General features: G+C 38.3%; 1 protein-coding gene across 2 annotated transcripts in view; it reads right to left on the minus strand.

Annotated features, from left to right (window-relative positions):
* Positions 1-17,050, minus strand: part of BEST3 (bestrophin 3) — a 76,562-nt gene that overhangs the window by 29,628 nt on the left and 29,884 nt on the right. The window contains exons 4-7 of one of the 2 annotated variants that reach the window (XM_079142209.1): positions 15,513-15,749; positions 13,787-13,953; positions 10,356-10,450; positions 9,661-9,894 (exon numbers count right to left, since the gene is read on the minus strand). In XM_079142209.1, coding sequence (XP_078998335.1) covers positions 9,661-9,894; positions 10,356-10,450; positions 13,787-13,938 — 481 coding nt within the window. In that variant the 5' untranslated portion in view covers positions 13,939-13,953; positions 15,513-15,749. Of the gene's footprint in view, positions 1-9,660; positions 9,895-10,355; positions 10,451-13,786; positions 13,954-15,512; positions 15,750-17,050 lie in introns of those variants that run through there. The other variant, XM_079142208.1, reaches the window with a different exon arrangement.

Below are 17,050 nucleotides of genomic sequence, written 5' to 3' on the forward strand. Positions count from 1 at the left end.
TGAGCTGTGCCTGTTGTGAGTCACCAGTGCACAGAATTGTGCAGTTACATTGATCCTTGACCTGACCTAGACCAATGCTTTTAGGAGTAAGGTCCACAAAGGACCCCATTCTCTGAATCACTCAGGGCACTTATTAAGCATAGAGAGGGCTGGGCCCCACTTTGACACACTCAGAGTCTAGCAGGAGTTCTCAACCCAGGTCAGTGTGTTAGGATCTCATGTAGAAACTTTTAGAAAATATCAATGCCTTATTCTCAGAGATTCTGATTTTATTCTCAGAGATTCTGATTCAGATGGTCAAGGTTGAGGTCAGGTATCAGCATTCTTTTGAGTCTTTCTGGGTAATTAATGGAATTGAATCTTGGCAGTTATGTTTACCAAGCTCTGCAGGAAATTCTGACATTCAGCAATGTTTGAAAATCACTGTCCTAACAAATGAAGTTTCTGTTTATTCAGTATTTGGACTAAACAGAGTTACAATTACAAAGAAAATATTTACCAACAGAAGACTAGTTTAAGATTACACTTAAGTTATTCAGATTAGTTGAGGAACATTCTGCCCATGCCTAGAAATTGGTACTCTCTCTGGAGGTAAAAATGAAAATAAGTCTGTAATTCTTCTCTTGTTTCTCAGTGTAGCTCACAGTTGTTGCATGGTACAGATAATCTACTTTGTTCTTCTTTTTGAGACTTGAGCATGATTAAATGTTACTACAAGAGGTTAAAAACTAAATTTGACCTGTCTTGGCTTAATGCTTTTTTGTTTTGTTTTGTTTTTGTGGTGCTGGGTTTTGAACCCAGAGCCTCATACATGCTAAGCAGGCACTCTTCCACTGAGCTACACCCCAATTCTTTTTAAAAATTTCATTTTGAGAGGCAGGGTCTTGCTAAATTGTTAAGGCAGGTCTTGAACTTGTGATTCCTTTGCCTCAGCCTCCTGAGTAGCTGGGGTTAACAGGCATGCATACCATGCCTCGTTTGACTTTGTGTTGAAAGACTTGCTGCAACTGTTCTTCCTTTAACTGGAAGCCTATTCTCAGATATTCTATATCAATTTTCTAACAGTTATATTCTTAGGATTTATAGTGTAATTTTCAAAAATGACCCTGCTTATATGTTGGCTGCAATTTCTGTAATTTGACCAAAGATTTACTTTGTCTATAGTTATTTTTTATTCAGGAGTATGGATCAAATTGTGCAAGCAAGTCCTTTCTTGACTTCTAAGCATAAAGCAAATATGCAGAGTGAGGATTTATTTAGTGCAAACAATAAAGCAAGAGTTAGGCCCTTCTGTCCATGTAGGACATTGGTTGATTGCAAGGGGACATGTAGAGGGAAGAAAGCTGATGGTTTTGTTTCTGGCCTAAATTCTTGATTACTTTGCTAGATACTGTGAAAAATAAATCATGAATCAGATGTTAATGTATCCTTCAAGAGAAAACAGGAAGAAGGGCTGGGGTTGTGGCTCAGTGGCAGAGTGCTTGCCTGGCACATGTGAGGCCCTGGGTTAGATCCTCAGCACCGCATAAAAATAAATGAATAAAATAAAGGTATTGTGTCCATCTACAACTAAAAAATATATTAATTCCCTGAAGGGTCACATTTGGTCTAAAGTACCCCCGTCTTTGGAAATCAAATTGGTCAACTGAAAAAAATCTCTAGATTATCAAATCCATTAAAAGAACATTTGTTATGAAATGGAATGATATTTTTATCAGCACTTGAAGTCATTTTAACCAGAGACCAATGTTTTTTTTTTTTTTTTTTTCCAGAACAGGGCCATTCTCCCCACCTCCAAGGCTGTGCTAGTTGCAGTTATTGATGTGCCACAGTTTGGCAGCATGATCAGTTGGCTGGTCTCCCACCACCCCATCTCCTTCACGTATCTGTCTCCATGCCATGCTTCCTCAGGCCCTATCCATACCCCTGGCTGACATCACTATTTTATCCTGTTATTGCACAAGCCTAGAATTTATCTTGATAGTTCTTTTCCTTCTGGCTACCTCAGCTCTGCTTAGTGATTTTTCATATTGCTTATCCCCCTCAAACCTCTTACATTTCTAACCAGAGTAAAATATCTGTATCTGTCGATGTAGGTGTATGTTTGCATTGATTGCAACTTGAGTTGTGGTTTGATGGAGCAGGATCTGCTACTTTAAGGCAAATTTTATTGCCCTCAAGGCAGAAGACTAATTAAATCCATTGACAAACAACATTCTACTCATCACAGATTTTGTCTGCTGTATGCTTGGCCTATTTTTCCTTGGTTGAAGCTGAGGCAGATGTCTTTTGCCTTTACAGCAAAGGCTCTATTAGCAGAAGAACTAAAAGCTCTGCACCTCAAAACTCGAAGGCAGAATGGTTTCTTACTGAAAAAGAAAGCTGTGCATTTAGCATTTGAGCCCTTTGCAGAGAGATGACTTTTTCAGGAAGATTGCAATGTGCCTGGCTCATTTTCATCTCTGTTCTCCAAATGTATGCAATGAAGCCACCACTTCAACTATAGATCTCCTTTAAATCAAATGGGAGAACTTTTGAAATCCCTGTCGACTGGAAAAATCAAAGAGAGGCAAAATAAGATTGAGAGAGGGATGGAATCACATTATGACAGCATCGCACAGGGTAGCGCACCAAATGTCTTCCACCATAACCATAATAAGACATATGTGACTCATGAAACAATTATGTGTTTTCCTATTCTATTCCATTCCATTCTTTTCATTATAGTGTTCCCACTCAATCCCAATAAAAATTGGTTGAAAACCATTAAGGTGACCACAGGGCAGAAACATGCAAAATTCAATTGACTTTACTTAGGGAGAGAAGAGAAGATCACAGATTAAATGATGCATCTATGCCAGAAACACAAAAGGGGTGAGGCTTCCAGCCAATGCACCTGAAGTCAGGACTTTTAACTCAGCAACCACTTAACTCAGCAACTGGGGGACTCGCTTGGTTGTATATGTCTGTTATATGACAGTCACTAAAAATTAAGAGCCCAAAAATGAATTATAGCTCACAGCATAAAGAGCCTTGAATAGGATATGGAGAAATAAAATCAGTGTCTGGGGTAGCAGTGCTGAATGGACGCTGACACTGAGGGACTCCTTTATTTTTCTAATACGTGCAAAACATCTCTAGTTATCCATATCCCTGTACCTAAATTAATATCCCATTTGGTAGTTTATTGCCTCCTACACAATGACAACAAGACATAACATGCTCAAAATTGGTGCTTTGAACTCCTCACCTGCACAGTTGGTCCAGAATTTCATTTGCCCTGAGTCAATAGATCTGAGACAATTGCAGATGAAACTGGAAGAATTAATTGGTGTGCCCTAGTGCAGTAGTTCCTAAACTTGGCTGCACTTTAGAATGGTACTGAATCCCAACATGTTAGGGTGGGAGCCAGATACAAGTATTTTCAAAAGATCCTTAATTCCAATGTGCAGCAGAGTGTGGGAACAACTGTTCTAGAGCTAAGCATTTCAACATTCTTCAGTGCTGCTGGGGAGCTTGTTTAAAATGTGCATTCCTAGATTCCTAAGCTCCAGAGATCCAGATTCCCTAGGCTGCCTAGGAACATGCAATTTAAATAAGAACCCTTAATAATATAATGATTGTGGTCTGTGATCACACTTTCAGAAACACTGGGTGAATAGACTTTCACTCCTAAAACAGAACTGTGGGGGGAAACTCTACACACTGATCAAGTGAGACTTGGCATGAATTCCAGGAGGGCTGGTTCTGCCTTGAGCTTTCTCTCCTGTGGGGAGCAAGTGCACAGAGGTGAGTCAAGTTTCACTCACAGGATGACATTCTGTCTGTTCCGGGCTCATCATGTGAGACTATAGAGGTAACTGACTCAGCCTCTAAAAGTTCAGCCAACAGGAAAAACTGGCACAGCTGTGAATTCCACTGTCTCCTTGATCATCTCTTTCATGGCACAGAGCAGTTGGAGATTTCAGAGACCCAGAAGTCCCCAAGCCATGGAATGTATTGGGAAAAACAATGATAAACCTCAGGGCAGAAATGTAATGCAAAATTTAATTGCAAATGTAATGCAAAATTTAATTTTACTTAGAGAAGATTACAGGTTAAATGATGCATCTATGCCAGAAACTTAAATGGGGCTAGGCTTCCAGCCAAAGCATCTAAAGTCAGGACTTTTAACTCAACAACTACTTGACAGTTGAGGGGTTTGCTTGGTTGTATATGTCTGTAAGCCACGAGAGTCGCTAAAAATTCCAATGGAGCCTCATCATGTTCCCTTGAATTATAAGAACTTCATGTTAAGATTTTAGATCTTTTTTTGTGGGTGGGGATACCAGGAATTGAACTCAGGGGCACTTGACCACTAAGTCACATCCCCAGCCCTATTTTGTATTTTATTTAGAGACAGAGTCTCACTGAGTGGCTTAGTGCCTTGCCTTTGCTGAGGCTGGCTTTGAACTTGTGATGCTCCTGTGTTAGTCTCCTGAGTTGCTGGGATTTAGGGCTTTAAGAAAAGGAAAGATAGCCTTTTCCTCAAAGTTTACTATCTTCTAAACACTCTAAACTACCAAGCATAGGTGAAAACCATCCATTTTAGAGACAATAATGCAATGTAGAGATGTAAAGAGTCGAGTCAAGTGTGGTGGTGCAGGCCTATAATCCCAGCAACTCAGGAGGCTGAAGCAGGAGGATGGCAAGTTTGAGTCCAGTTTCAGCAACTTAGGGAGTCTTGTCTAAAAAAATAATAAAATAAAAAGGGCTGGGATATAAGTCAGTGGTAAACTGCCTCTGGGTTCAATCTCCAGTATATAAACACATAAAAGAGGACAAATAGAGTGTACCTGTAAATATATTTATAAAATGATTAATATAAGACAAGATTTATGGTGATTTTTATTGAACTTGAAGACGGGGACCATACCTGTTCTTGTTTATGCCTGTATGTTCTTGTTTATGCTCAGTATGGTGCCTGACATAGTGTTCGTTCAATACAGTTTTGATGAATGATCAAATGCATGATAGATTTAACATCAATTTTGCTAATGTTTGTTTTAGGGGAACGTACACAATTTCCTACTATACATCTTTGTGCTTCTGGTGAGTAATTCTGAAGAGAATTGCTTTCTTTTCTTTGTGCCTGAATGATATTTGATAAAATGTTTTAGTCTGATACATGCATTCAACTAAGGTCATCACTTGAATTAGCAAAGATCTGGAATTGTGCACTTTACTTGGAATGAGTGACATTTTCTAGGGCAGGTGATTGGGACAGCTGGAATTTTCCAGGACAGATTTGTAGCCAATAGGAAAAAAAAATAGTGACTATATTGTAGTCCCTCTGGTAAATAATTGGTAACAGAACAGTTCAGGGACTTTTCAGCATAATAGACATTGTTTTGAATTCAACTGTTACATTTCTTTTATATAAGCAAAAACAAAAATGTTTTATTTTTCATTTGATAAATTTTACCTGTGACATTTCACATATAATCATATACACTTTCCTGGCAGCATGTGTTGTGGCCTTTTTGTTTGCCAGAATAAATACAACTTGACTGCAAACTTAAAAGCAAGGAAAGTTTGGGGATTAGCAGGCAAGTAAGCTCCAGTCAAGGACCTGCCAGATGATCTGGAAGGAGCGGCTGGTCCTCATCCTCCTGGACCTCTTACTTCCTCCTGGCTAGCATTGAGTCTATGAAGGCAAGAACCTTTCCTGAAGCAAGAGGGAGAAGATGTTGAAGGGAAACTTGGCTTGCTTTAGGGCCCATTGTTTCTCAGAGTGTGATCAAGGGACCACCTACCTCAGTCCCAAGGAGTTTGTTAGAAATTCCAATTCCTGGACCCTACTAGAGAATCTCTGTGGGTAGCACCTTGGGATCTGCATATTTAGCAATATTGATTTTAACAATATGTAATGCACACTGAAGTTTGACAACACATACTTTTCCCAATAGGTGACTTTATGTAGGGGAGTCACCTGACGAGGATCTTTGTGTTCCCAGCATTGCCCCTCTTTTGCCCACACCGCACTGGGCCCCTGGTGGTGTATTTACCAATCCTCTCTGCCCTCAGGCAGGAGCAGGTGCCCTGGCTCTGGAGTCAGGGCATCTGCCAAACATTTCCCGCCATCCCCAAACTTCCTATTCTTCCCAGAAACCTTGGCAACAGACAAAGGGCAGGCAGGGAGTGGCAGAGGCATGTGTCCAGTTGGGAGAACTTGGAACAGACTCCATGTGCAGCCTCTGAGTCAGCCTCTCTGTGGGGGAAGGAGCAGCAAGTTTGGTGAGTCAGTGTTGTCATGGGCAGAGGGGGCAGGCCCTGGGCAGCTTGGAGGGACCTGGCTTCTGAAGCGTCCCCTAGCTTAGAGAGTAGTGGCTTGGAACATTTACTGTGCTGCCTAACACACGAACCTCACATTCCTGTGGGCACAAGCTATGCCCCTTACCCTTTCTCTGGCTTTTGAGAAAACACTCAGGAATCAAAGTAGTAGAACTTTTTACAGAGGTCGTCAGTGATGGTCTCAGAGGGCACATCGCTGTGTCATCATATCTCAATTCTCTTCCTCCTTCAGTCACTCCAGCTCTAATTCAAATCCTCTGACGAGGTTGCTGCCCCCAAATTCTCTCTTTATAACTCTGGAGCCACTGATCAGGTTAAAATCTTAAGTCTTTCTTAATTGTTGCTGATTTGTTATTAGCAATAATTTGCGGTTATTGAAGGCTTGCACAAGGGATGAGAAGAGTTTAAAAAATAAGCATCCCAGAAAAGATTCAGTACTTCTCAAACTTCAGAGTATAAAAACAACCTGGGAGTACACTTAAATGCAGGTATCTGGGTTCTCCATGCAATAGTTCTGATCCAGCAGAAGTGGGGTCCATAAAAATGCATTTTTAATAAATAAGTCAGGTTAGCCAAGATGCAGGGGTCTGCGATTTGGAGGATCACATCTTGAGATGCACAAATTTAAATGTACATCAAGGAGTGAATGACTCACTTCCAGGGTATTTGTAGTTGGGAAGAAAGAAGTATTCCAATATTCCAGGTGCCTTCAAAAGAGAAAAGGCCTAGATACAAGTACATGCAGACATCTGTCCATGTTTGAAAAGGAGTACACCTTGTTATTATAAAAAATACAGGGCTGGGGTTGTAGCTCAGTGGTAGAGCACTTGCCTAGCATGTGTGAAGCACCAGGTTCGATTCTTAGCACCCCACCCCATGTAAATAAGTAAAATAAAGGTCCATTGACAACTAAAAAATTTTTTTTTTTTTTTTTTTTTTGTGGTGCTGGGGATCGAACCCAGGGTCTTGTGCTTGCAAGGAAAGCACTCTACCAACTGAGCTATCTCCCCAGCCTAAAAACATATTTAAAAAACACACTAAAAGGAAGTGAAATCATGTCATTATCCTATTTACTGCCCTTTATCTACTTGCCGCTCAGACTAGGGCACAGCTCACCTTTCTGAGCTTATGTCTGATTAGACCCCAAAGCTTTTCCACTACCAGCCCTCCTGGCTTCTTCATGAGGTGCTTTGTATATGAAGGTGACATTAGAAGGTTCAGATTTGCTTTGAGAATTGGGCCTGGCATCTGATTCTGGTCAGAATGCACTCTCTTCATTCCAAGGATGCATCAGAACTAGAGAAATATCATCTTTATTCAGTCAAGTAAACTTTAACTCTCACTCACCAATTTGAATGGGTCAGACTTTTCTTATTTGTCTTTAGATCTTTCTTCAAAGGTGGTGGTTTTTTTCCCTTTTAAATCTAGTATTATGGGGGTTGAACCCAAGACCTTGCACGTGATAGGCAAGCATTCTACCACTGAGCTACATACCCTGTCCATTAAAAAAAAAAATTATTTTTAAAAATTTGAGATAAAGTCTCACTAAGTTGCCAAGGCTGGCCTCAAACTTTTGATCATCCCATTTCAGCTTCTCAAATTGCTGGGATTATAGGTGTGCACCACCTATTCCTTGGATATTAGGATTAAAAAAAAGAAGTTGTCAAATAGTATTTTAACTTGATCATTCTGAAGCAGTATTCTACTTTTAAAAAAAATTACTATCCCTATTATGAAGCACTCTTTTTTTAAATACTTTTATTTATTTATTTTTATGTGGTGCTGAGGATTGAACCAGTGCCCCACTGCTGAGTCCCAGCCCCAGTCCAGTATCCTACTTTTAAATGTGGAGGACAGGGGAAGCTAACTTTTTTTTTTATTTCCTGCTAGTTATACATCCTGATATATATATATATATATATATATATATATATATATATATACCTGTGCATTTGCCAGGTCATTAATACCCTCCACTGAAATCCTTAACCAACTCCTTGCATCTTGACTTTCTTGCATCTCACTCTGTATTCCTAACAACATCATCTATACCCCTCCTTCTTTACTTCCACCTTGACTTTCACAACCTCCTGGTCAAAGTGGGTCAAGAAGACTCAGGATGTCATATCCACAGTGAAACTTCTAAAGTGACCAAAGTGCTATGTTATGCTGTTGTTTTAGATGATTTCACTAAAGTAACAAGAAATCATGCAGCACTTACAAAATGCCAGGCATTCCTCTGAACACTTTGCAAATATTAGCTTATTTAATTTTTATAATTAGCCTATGAGGTACTTAAAGTAAGTGCTATTGTAAGTTACTAGAAGCCCATTTTATAGATGAGGAAACTGAGGAACAGGAAAGTTAGGTAGCTCACACAAAGTCATATAGCTAGTACATGGTGGGGTAATGATTTGAACTCTTACACTATAATCCAGGTCACTATCTATGTTGCCCATCTAAGAAGATAAAACAACAAACAAAAGCCAACAAAAATATTCTTAATCAAAAAAATCTATTTTCAAGGACATTTCAGAAAAGGAAACTGGAGATTGCAATCTAATTTGAGACTATACTCAGTGTAAAGGTAGAATCATCTTATGGTTCTTATATTGTCTCTATATGCCAAGAATGATTTATTTTAATCCTCACCCTATTGAAGGCTGCTTTAACAGTCTTTGCTAAATATTTACAAGCCAAAGAGAACCCTCCCTCAAACAATTTGTTCTCAGCATACTGTATCCAGGAGCCCAGATAGAACAATTTCATCTACTTTGAAGCACAGGAGAAAGCAGATCTACACTGAAACAGCCTTTCACCGCCATCTCTTAGGATCTGCTTAGAGGAAAACCCACATTGCTGATTCTTGCCAGAATCTACTTATGCTTTGGGAAAAGTATTAACTAGACTTCCAGTCTGAATTTTAATTCTGGCTCTTCCATTAATCAGCTGTGTGATTCAGGACAGTTGGTAATCTCTCCAAATCTGTTTTCTAGAGGTCCAAATGAAGTAGCTATAAAAGGAAATAAGCTATAAAGTGCTGGAAAACTGTATGGTAACATTACAGGTTGCTTTTATATATTGATGATTGTTACATTTATTTTAAAGCAATGGGACCATAGGTTGCTTCCTCCCCTCCATCCCTCAAATAAACTTCTCGAGTTGAACAAGCAAGCCTTGTTCAACTTTGCTTCTTAAGATTGTTTCTGGCATGTGATAGGTAAAGAATAAACGTTGCCTGAGGGAAAGAATAAGGGATTTTCAAGAATTTTGGAGGACCTATCTCAGTTGAGAAGTGCCTGTGGAAGGTTAAGCCATTCACAGTACCTGCTTCAACTACGTGGTCCATAGTCGGAAACCTTTTGTATACAGCGGTGCTCACAGAGCGGAAGATGAGCAGGGACGTGAGATTTACGTAGCGCATCAGCGTCCTTCTGAGAAGGCGCCCATGCTGGTCGCTTCCGTGGACACTGCTGGAGATGAGGAACATCAGCCTGTCTGGCCAGGGCAGATTCACAAACTGGTTCCACCATCGGTTCACTACTAGAGTAACATAAAACCCTGTAGGACAACAGGAAATGATAAAGCAATCTCTTACCAGCAGACATATTGGTGACACTGAAGTTTTTACAGAATTTTAGCCTTTTTAGGGGTCAGGAATACAAAAATCAAGTAATTATTCATACCTTAAAATTTTGCCCTCCAGAAAAAAAAAAATGTCACTTGTGCCTGGCAATGCCAGGGCACCCAGTAAGTGGGTATTAGAACTCAAATACTGGCCACAAAAATGGAGAGTTAGTGAAGAGAAGGCCGATAATAGCAGACTGTTACCTTAAACTTGCTTGGTGTTAATTTAGCGAAAGCAGCCCTGAAGGCAAACTTTATGGATGATTCTGGTTCTAGTGCAAGCACTGGCTTTTCAGGCATGCCTCTCAGCTTGGAAACACTCTCATGCAGAGTCATCCGTGTCATCCTAATGGAGACAGCTGTGTGGCTGCATTCTGCGTGTGACCTATACTTACCAAGCACAAAGGTTACTGGAATTTGTTCAGCATATCTGTCACAGTAAATTGATAATTTTTCAAAGTAACGTTTTTGGGCTCCTGTAAGTAACAATCTGGAGCAAAAATAAAATGCACAGCCCTTTATGATATTATACTTCTGCACCTGCTTTGCAAGTGACATTAAGTGCAAACAATTAAGCACAAATATTCTCAATTTTTTTAAGGAGTAATAACTTTTTCCTTTTTCTTAAGCTGATGTGCTCAAGAGCTTCTTAACTGCTTAATGTTTCAAGTACTAAAGTTTTTAGTACATAAACATTACTGGTCATTAAATTTTGGTATTTATTGACCATTTTATTTTTAAAACTTCATATTTTTAAAGTTTTATATAATTGGTTCAATGGATTTGGAGCAAAGTATGTTATAAATAGCCCATTTTTCAATTATTCATCAGGATTACTTAAAAAAAGAGAATATTGATTAAGTGGATTAGTTATTAAATCATTATTAAGTAATAACATTTGAATCTTGACCTTACTTTCTCCCGAAGATGCTACTTGGCACATTTTGGATTATACATGTTGTACTTCAAGGGATCTGAAATTTGTTTAATTTAAAGCCCACAATTATTTGAAATATAAACAAAAGAGATTTAGCAATCAGAGGTGAAAATTTTTATTATTATATTTAGTCATTGTTTTAACCTTGCTATTATGGATCTGACCCAACCTGGCCAAACCATTTTCTGGTATTGTTAAACATAATTGCATCTGATGAAACAATTATTAATATTTATGCTGTAGGGAGGGGATTCAGAGTCAGAAGAAATGCCAAAAGGTAGGTTAATAATAATAATAATCAAAATACAGAAAAAGAAGCCACACACATGAATTTGCATAAATCAGTGAATGCAGTTGTTCCAAAGGACAAAGAAACCCCAGGAAAAATCTATTACAACAGTCAAAAGCCCCTTTGGGCAAGTAGAACAGAAAGCAGAGGGGTATTGAAGAAACACTGAGCGACCAATCAAATTGCCCGTGGAACACTAGTAGAAGCTGTTATTGACAAGGGGATATTTGAGATGGGCTTGGAGTTCCTGTCCTCGCTTTAGAGAAGGTGTCAGAATTACTAGTCAGGTGAAGCATTAACGAGGCATTAACTGGTTGCACAGGCCTATCAGGGTCATGTGATGACAAGTCACAGCCAGAATGGTTTTCCAATATGTAAATAGAAATGGTCAAAGAGTATTCAATAGGGAAAGTATGAATCTTAGGGTCAGACCGAACCCGATTTTAATCCCAGGTCTGCTAATTATAGATTTGGACTTTGAGCATTTTTTGTCTTTGCAAGCCTCAGTTTTCTTATTTGTGAATGGGGATAATAATACTACATATCATTAAAAAGTATTACATATATAAATAAATAACTTTTTAACATATGGCCTCATACTGAAAATAGTTGGTATTATAGCTAACTGGCCACATGGTCACATAGAAATTTTAATAGCTAACTGGGCGTGGTGGTGCATGCCTGTAATCACAATGGCTCAGGAGGCTGAGGCAGGAGGATCACAAGTTCAAAGCCAGCCTCAGCAAAGGCAAGGTGCTAAGCAACTCAGTGAGACCCTGTCTCTAAATAAAATACATAAATAGGACTGGGGATGTGGCTCAGTGGTCAAGTGCTACTTAGTTAAATTCCCAGTACCAAAAAAAAGAAAGAAAGAAATTTTAATAGCTAGGAAATACTACAGAGATTATTTCATCAATTTCCTTTGACAATAGAAAATCAAATTAATGAATTCTGGTTCTTCCTTGTAATTTTTGTCAAGTATAATTATTTGCTTATAACAGAATTCATAAAAAACAGAAAGAATGAAACTGTGTTTATAGTTTTCCATAGATATGTAGATATGTTTGACTTTCTTGACAAACTCATCCTGTAGTTCTTGGTAAAGTTTTGATTTTGATTAAGATAAAACAATCTACTTTAACAAATGTTTACAATTGAACTTTAAAAAAATGAAGGGTAACCATTGAACTAATGGTTATACATAAATGTAAGTTCTCTTTGGCCTTTGGAAAAATATGTGCATACAATTTTGAGGGGAATAGGTATGCTCTAGGGGAGAAGTTGGGGGCCCAGGGAACATTTCTGGCAACATTGCAACTGTTCTAAGGAATTTTCTATTCTAAGCAGTAGCAGCAGCAATAAACTCACATTAGTAAAAATAAACTAATGAGATAATTATCCTGGGACTTCATTGTGTCTTCCACCATTTCATATTCTGAAGGCTTAGATGACAAATAAATTGTCAAAATAGTATCATGTAAAACATATCTTAAAAAATTTTTAGAGGTTTTTAGTAAAACTTTCCCTCTAAAGATAGTTTGCCAACATCTATATCAATTGTACACAGGTTTGGAATGGCAGTTTTGAAATGTAGCAAAATAGCTCTTTCCATTTTACTTTGGATAATTATCAACCAGATAAATTAATGTCCTCTTCTCCAAATGGAGTCCTATTGCTGTAAGGAAGAATGTAGGTAAGAGCAATGATACACAAATTTGTTTATCTGTATGCAGAAGAAAAAGAAACCAATGTATATAGAAAAGGTGGAAATACAGCCTCAAAAACCTTAAGCTTTCCCATTTCAAGTTTTAGCTTCCTCCAGAGAAGAAAGGTGTACATTCAATTTTTAATTAAAAAAAGACTCATAAAGCTTCCCCTTATCATTCTGATAAAATTTTATTAGTGCTATAATTTTTAGTCATAAAAGTATTTCTTGGGCATGATATTGATCAAATTGTCTATCAATATGACAGACATAAGTTGTGATGTTACAAAGAATAAATACCTCCTTTTGTGAACATAACATGCCCTGAAATCAGAAGGCATAAAGAAGATAAATTAGTCTCTAGGGGGCACTGGTAAGATTGAAGGGTACCGTCCTGGTTAAGAACTCATCATTCCAGGCAAAAGGAAGGAAAGTTGCCTAATATGCACCATTAAAGACATGTTAATTACATACAGAACTGCAGCAAGCTGTCAAATCACAAACTATGAGTGACACCGTTGAAAGAACTACACCTAATTATTTCTCTGTGGACTTGGCCTACTCAAATTCATCTCATAGTAAGGATCTAAGTATAAATCTTCCAGTTTATGTCTATAATATCCTTGAAGTTCAACTAATACCACATCATGACCAATTAATGTGGGGCTGGAATGGGAGCCCCTTGACTATGAGAGCTGAAGTCTATTTAACATCCTAAAAAATGATTGGGTATGGATTAAAATACCCTTTCCTGTGGAGAAGACCACAAAGGTTCATGCAAAGGAAGAGGTTACATAATGCAAAAGTCAGCGGCAACCAAAGGGTTTGGATTTTTGAGACTATATTCTTACATAATATTTCATGGTCATTTAAGGAGACATGCAAAGCAAAGTACCTGTACACCAAACTTATTGCTGTGTAAAGAACAGCAAAAACAATAAATTCCCTGTACAGTAGTTTGTAGATGCTGCCTCTCCACTTGAGAAGTAACCTATGAAATCCAAAAAAGGTCGCATTTGCTACTTTACTGGAGTAAGTGACAGTCATCTTGGATAGTTTTTTCTAGAAGAGCAAGAAGACAAAAGACAAGTAAAAAGTTACATTTAAGATTAGGCATGAATCTGTATTTCAAAGGAAACAAGCGAGTAGCCAGTCAGTCATAGCCTTTTCTTCTATCCCCCACCTTTCTCAGTTTGTACAGTTTGGAACTTGGGGATAACCATCAGCTCAAAGCTAGGTCTTTCAGTGGAGAAGGGGAAGAAAGGAGTCTCTGGGAAGAGTAATATTAGAAATGTTTAAATTGCCTTTCTAAATATATTTTCAGACTATATAGCTATTACTCAATAAATATTTGAATGAATAAGAGGCATATGAGATATGTTGTACTATTATCTATCATATTTTCATAATTTAGGAGGATTTAGGGTATTGATATGCTAAATTAATTGACATTTCCAAAAGTAGTGGCCGAATTTGTTGTTGGGGCCTCTATCTGCTAAAGTATGTAAAGAGGTACTTACTTCACTTTAAACTTTCTACAGGGACGTTATGTCTCTCTTACAAATCAGGATATATTTTTGAAAAGAAGCAAGGCCCTCATGGGAACTTAATTGATGGGTTACTTTTGGTAGCTTTATTTGCAAGTGGGTGTCTGTCTAGTGGTGTTTTCAATGCATAGTTAGCACTCTGCATATTTCAAAGGCAGCCCAAATTTTGGGCAACAGTAGTATTAAGAAAAATGCATTTTCCCCATGAAAAGTCTCAAAATACTCAGGGATGGTTGAATTTCTGTTTAGAGCTGAATAAAATGAGGCCATTATGAAATTCTTTCTACCTGGGTCTGTTGCATGGATGTGGATAGGATGAAAATGGGCCCCCAAAACTTGATTTTCAGTGAGTTCTTTAACATTCCATCACTTGTCACTGAACTGTTCAATAGTCAGGCTTTGAGATAGGTGGTCAAAAGCTAATCTTAGAAAATCCTGTTTAACTACTGGCTAAATGGATGACATGCAGATAAAAATGAAATTTCTCTGAAATCTTAGCCTTCTTAGGAGGATCTATGAGGAGAGTCTTACAGAGTTATGTAGACTGAGATCATAGAGCATTTAGGTAGAAGTATAGTAGACACACACACTCATAAATAAATTCTAGAGCAGTTTATCACATAAAGCAAGCTGCATTGTACATTTCAACAAACAAACAAAAAATTTGTTTTTATCTAGACCTGGGAAAACAACTCTTATTCACCCATTTTCTCTATAAATGACACAGCACTTAAAAAAAAAACCCACAAACATTTCCAACATCCCTGATTTTAATAAAGAAACCAGGGTCTTTGGCATAAGTAAGAGGCATTACGAAAGGATGGGACTCATGCCACAAAACTGGTTTCATTTTTCCATCTTTACCTTTTCTATTTGTATGAGGTAAGCACAGCCAACATTGGGAGAGGAGCACAAAAAAAAGCCCATTTCGTAATTTGTTCTCACAGGTATGGTAGTTTTAAATAATGTTTCTTTGATTTAATAGTTCAGCCTTCTCTTTGGCTCTGTCAGAAAAACCTAAGCTCGCAGAGTAGAGGTCAGAGTTAAAATGCATAGGTCACTCTGGGCACTAACCTAGTTATTTGGAGTCTTCGACAGGAAAGGAAATCTTCAAATTTCAGGCGCCCCCTGAAGAGGTGCCCTGGGGTCGGTGCTGCACTCTCGGTCTCACCCTTCGCTCACGGACAGTCAGACTTTCTTTCTGTTCTTAGGCTACCGTGAGGATCCAGAGTGTAATAGGCACAAGGGTTAAATGTTTTTCCACTTGTGGAGGCCTGTTTATGCCAGTTTGCCCACTGATGACAGTGATAGCTGGAACAAACAGAAGTGACAGCTGCTGATGCTGCTTTTTTCCATCTATAATTATAACTCCACCTGCCGCCCAAAGTACCCCTTTGAATGAGAAATCTGTGGTGACGTGAAGGATGTTGGGTTGTTTAGGTCTGTTAGATTCATTTCAACTCCATCCTCGGATCAAGGAAGAAAGGTCCATTTCCCTCTAAAGTGTTCTGAAGAGACTCCACCAGCCAAAAGGGGAATTAGAACAGTCTTTTTGAGATTGAAAGGAAGAATAAATTCTTATGAAGCCATAAATCGGGGCAGACAAGAATATAAACAGGATTTATACTCATTCGAGAGGTATTGAGAATGTTTCTCCATTAAAAGCAATAAGTAGGTGAGAGAGAGAGAGAGAGAGAGAGAGAGAGAGACAGAGAGAGAGAGAGAGAGAGAGAGAGAGAGAGAGACAGAGAGAGAGAGAGAGAGAGAGAGAGAGAGAGAGAGAGAGAGAGAGAAAGAGAAAGAGAGAATGTGTCCCCGTCTTGAAAGACCATAGAGAATTATGATATGTGATGGCTTAGTGTAATGGAAATGAGTAGCACACTGATTCATTACATTTGTTATCTTTCTATGGTTATCCAGGAAAATTTTAAATTATTCAAAATGTTTTCTGCTAGATTGATTATACCTACCTATCTTTCTTTCTTTCTTTCTTTTTCTTTCTTTTTTTTTTTTGTTGGTACCAGAGATTGAACGATTGAACTCAGGGACGATTAACCACTAAACCACATTCTCTGTCCCTTTTTGTATTTTATTTAGAGACAGGGTTTCACTGAGTTGCTTAGTGCATTGCTAAGTTGCTGAGGCTGGCTTTGAACTTGTGATCCTCCAGTCTCGGCCTCCCAAACCACTGGGATTACAGGCATGTGTCACCATGCCTGGCCCCTATCTCCTTTCTTAAAAGAGACAGTTCAGCAGCATTCTTTAAATAATAGAAAATTAATTTCAGGGCCAATTCCTGAGATCTTTCCAACTTCCTAAAGTAACTTGTGCACCAATCATTGCACTGTAAATGAAAAGAAAATGACTTTAAGAAAACATCTATTGTCATGGAGAAAGATATAAAATAAAATGCTGGTTTTAAAGTAAAAAATATATATACATTTTTTTCTAAAGTATTCTTAAATTTTATATGCATTTGGCTGGTTCCTTTGTCAGACTGTAAGTACATTAGATCATTGACAGAGTTGTAGGTGTCTGATTTCTTGCCTCAGCTCTTTATGGTTTCAGTATGAGGCCTATAAATAATGGATATTCAATATGTATTTGCTGTT

This window comes from Sciurus vulgaris, assembly GCF_902686455.1.
Source record: "Sciurus vulgaris genome assembly, chromosome: 5".
NCBI classification, from domain to species: domain Eukaryota; kingdom Metazoa; phylum Chordata; class Mammalia; order Rodentia; family Sciuridae; genus Sciurus; species Sciurus vulgaris.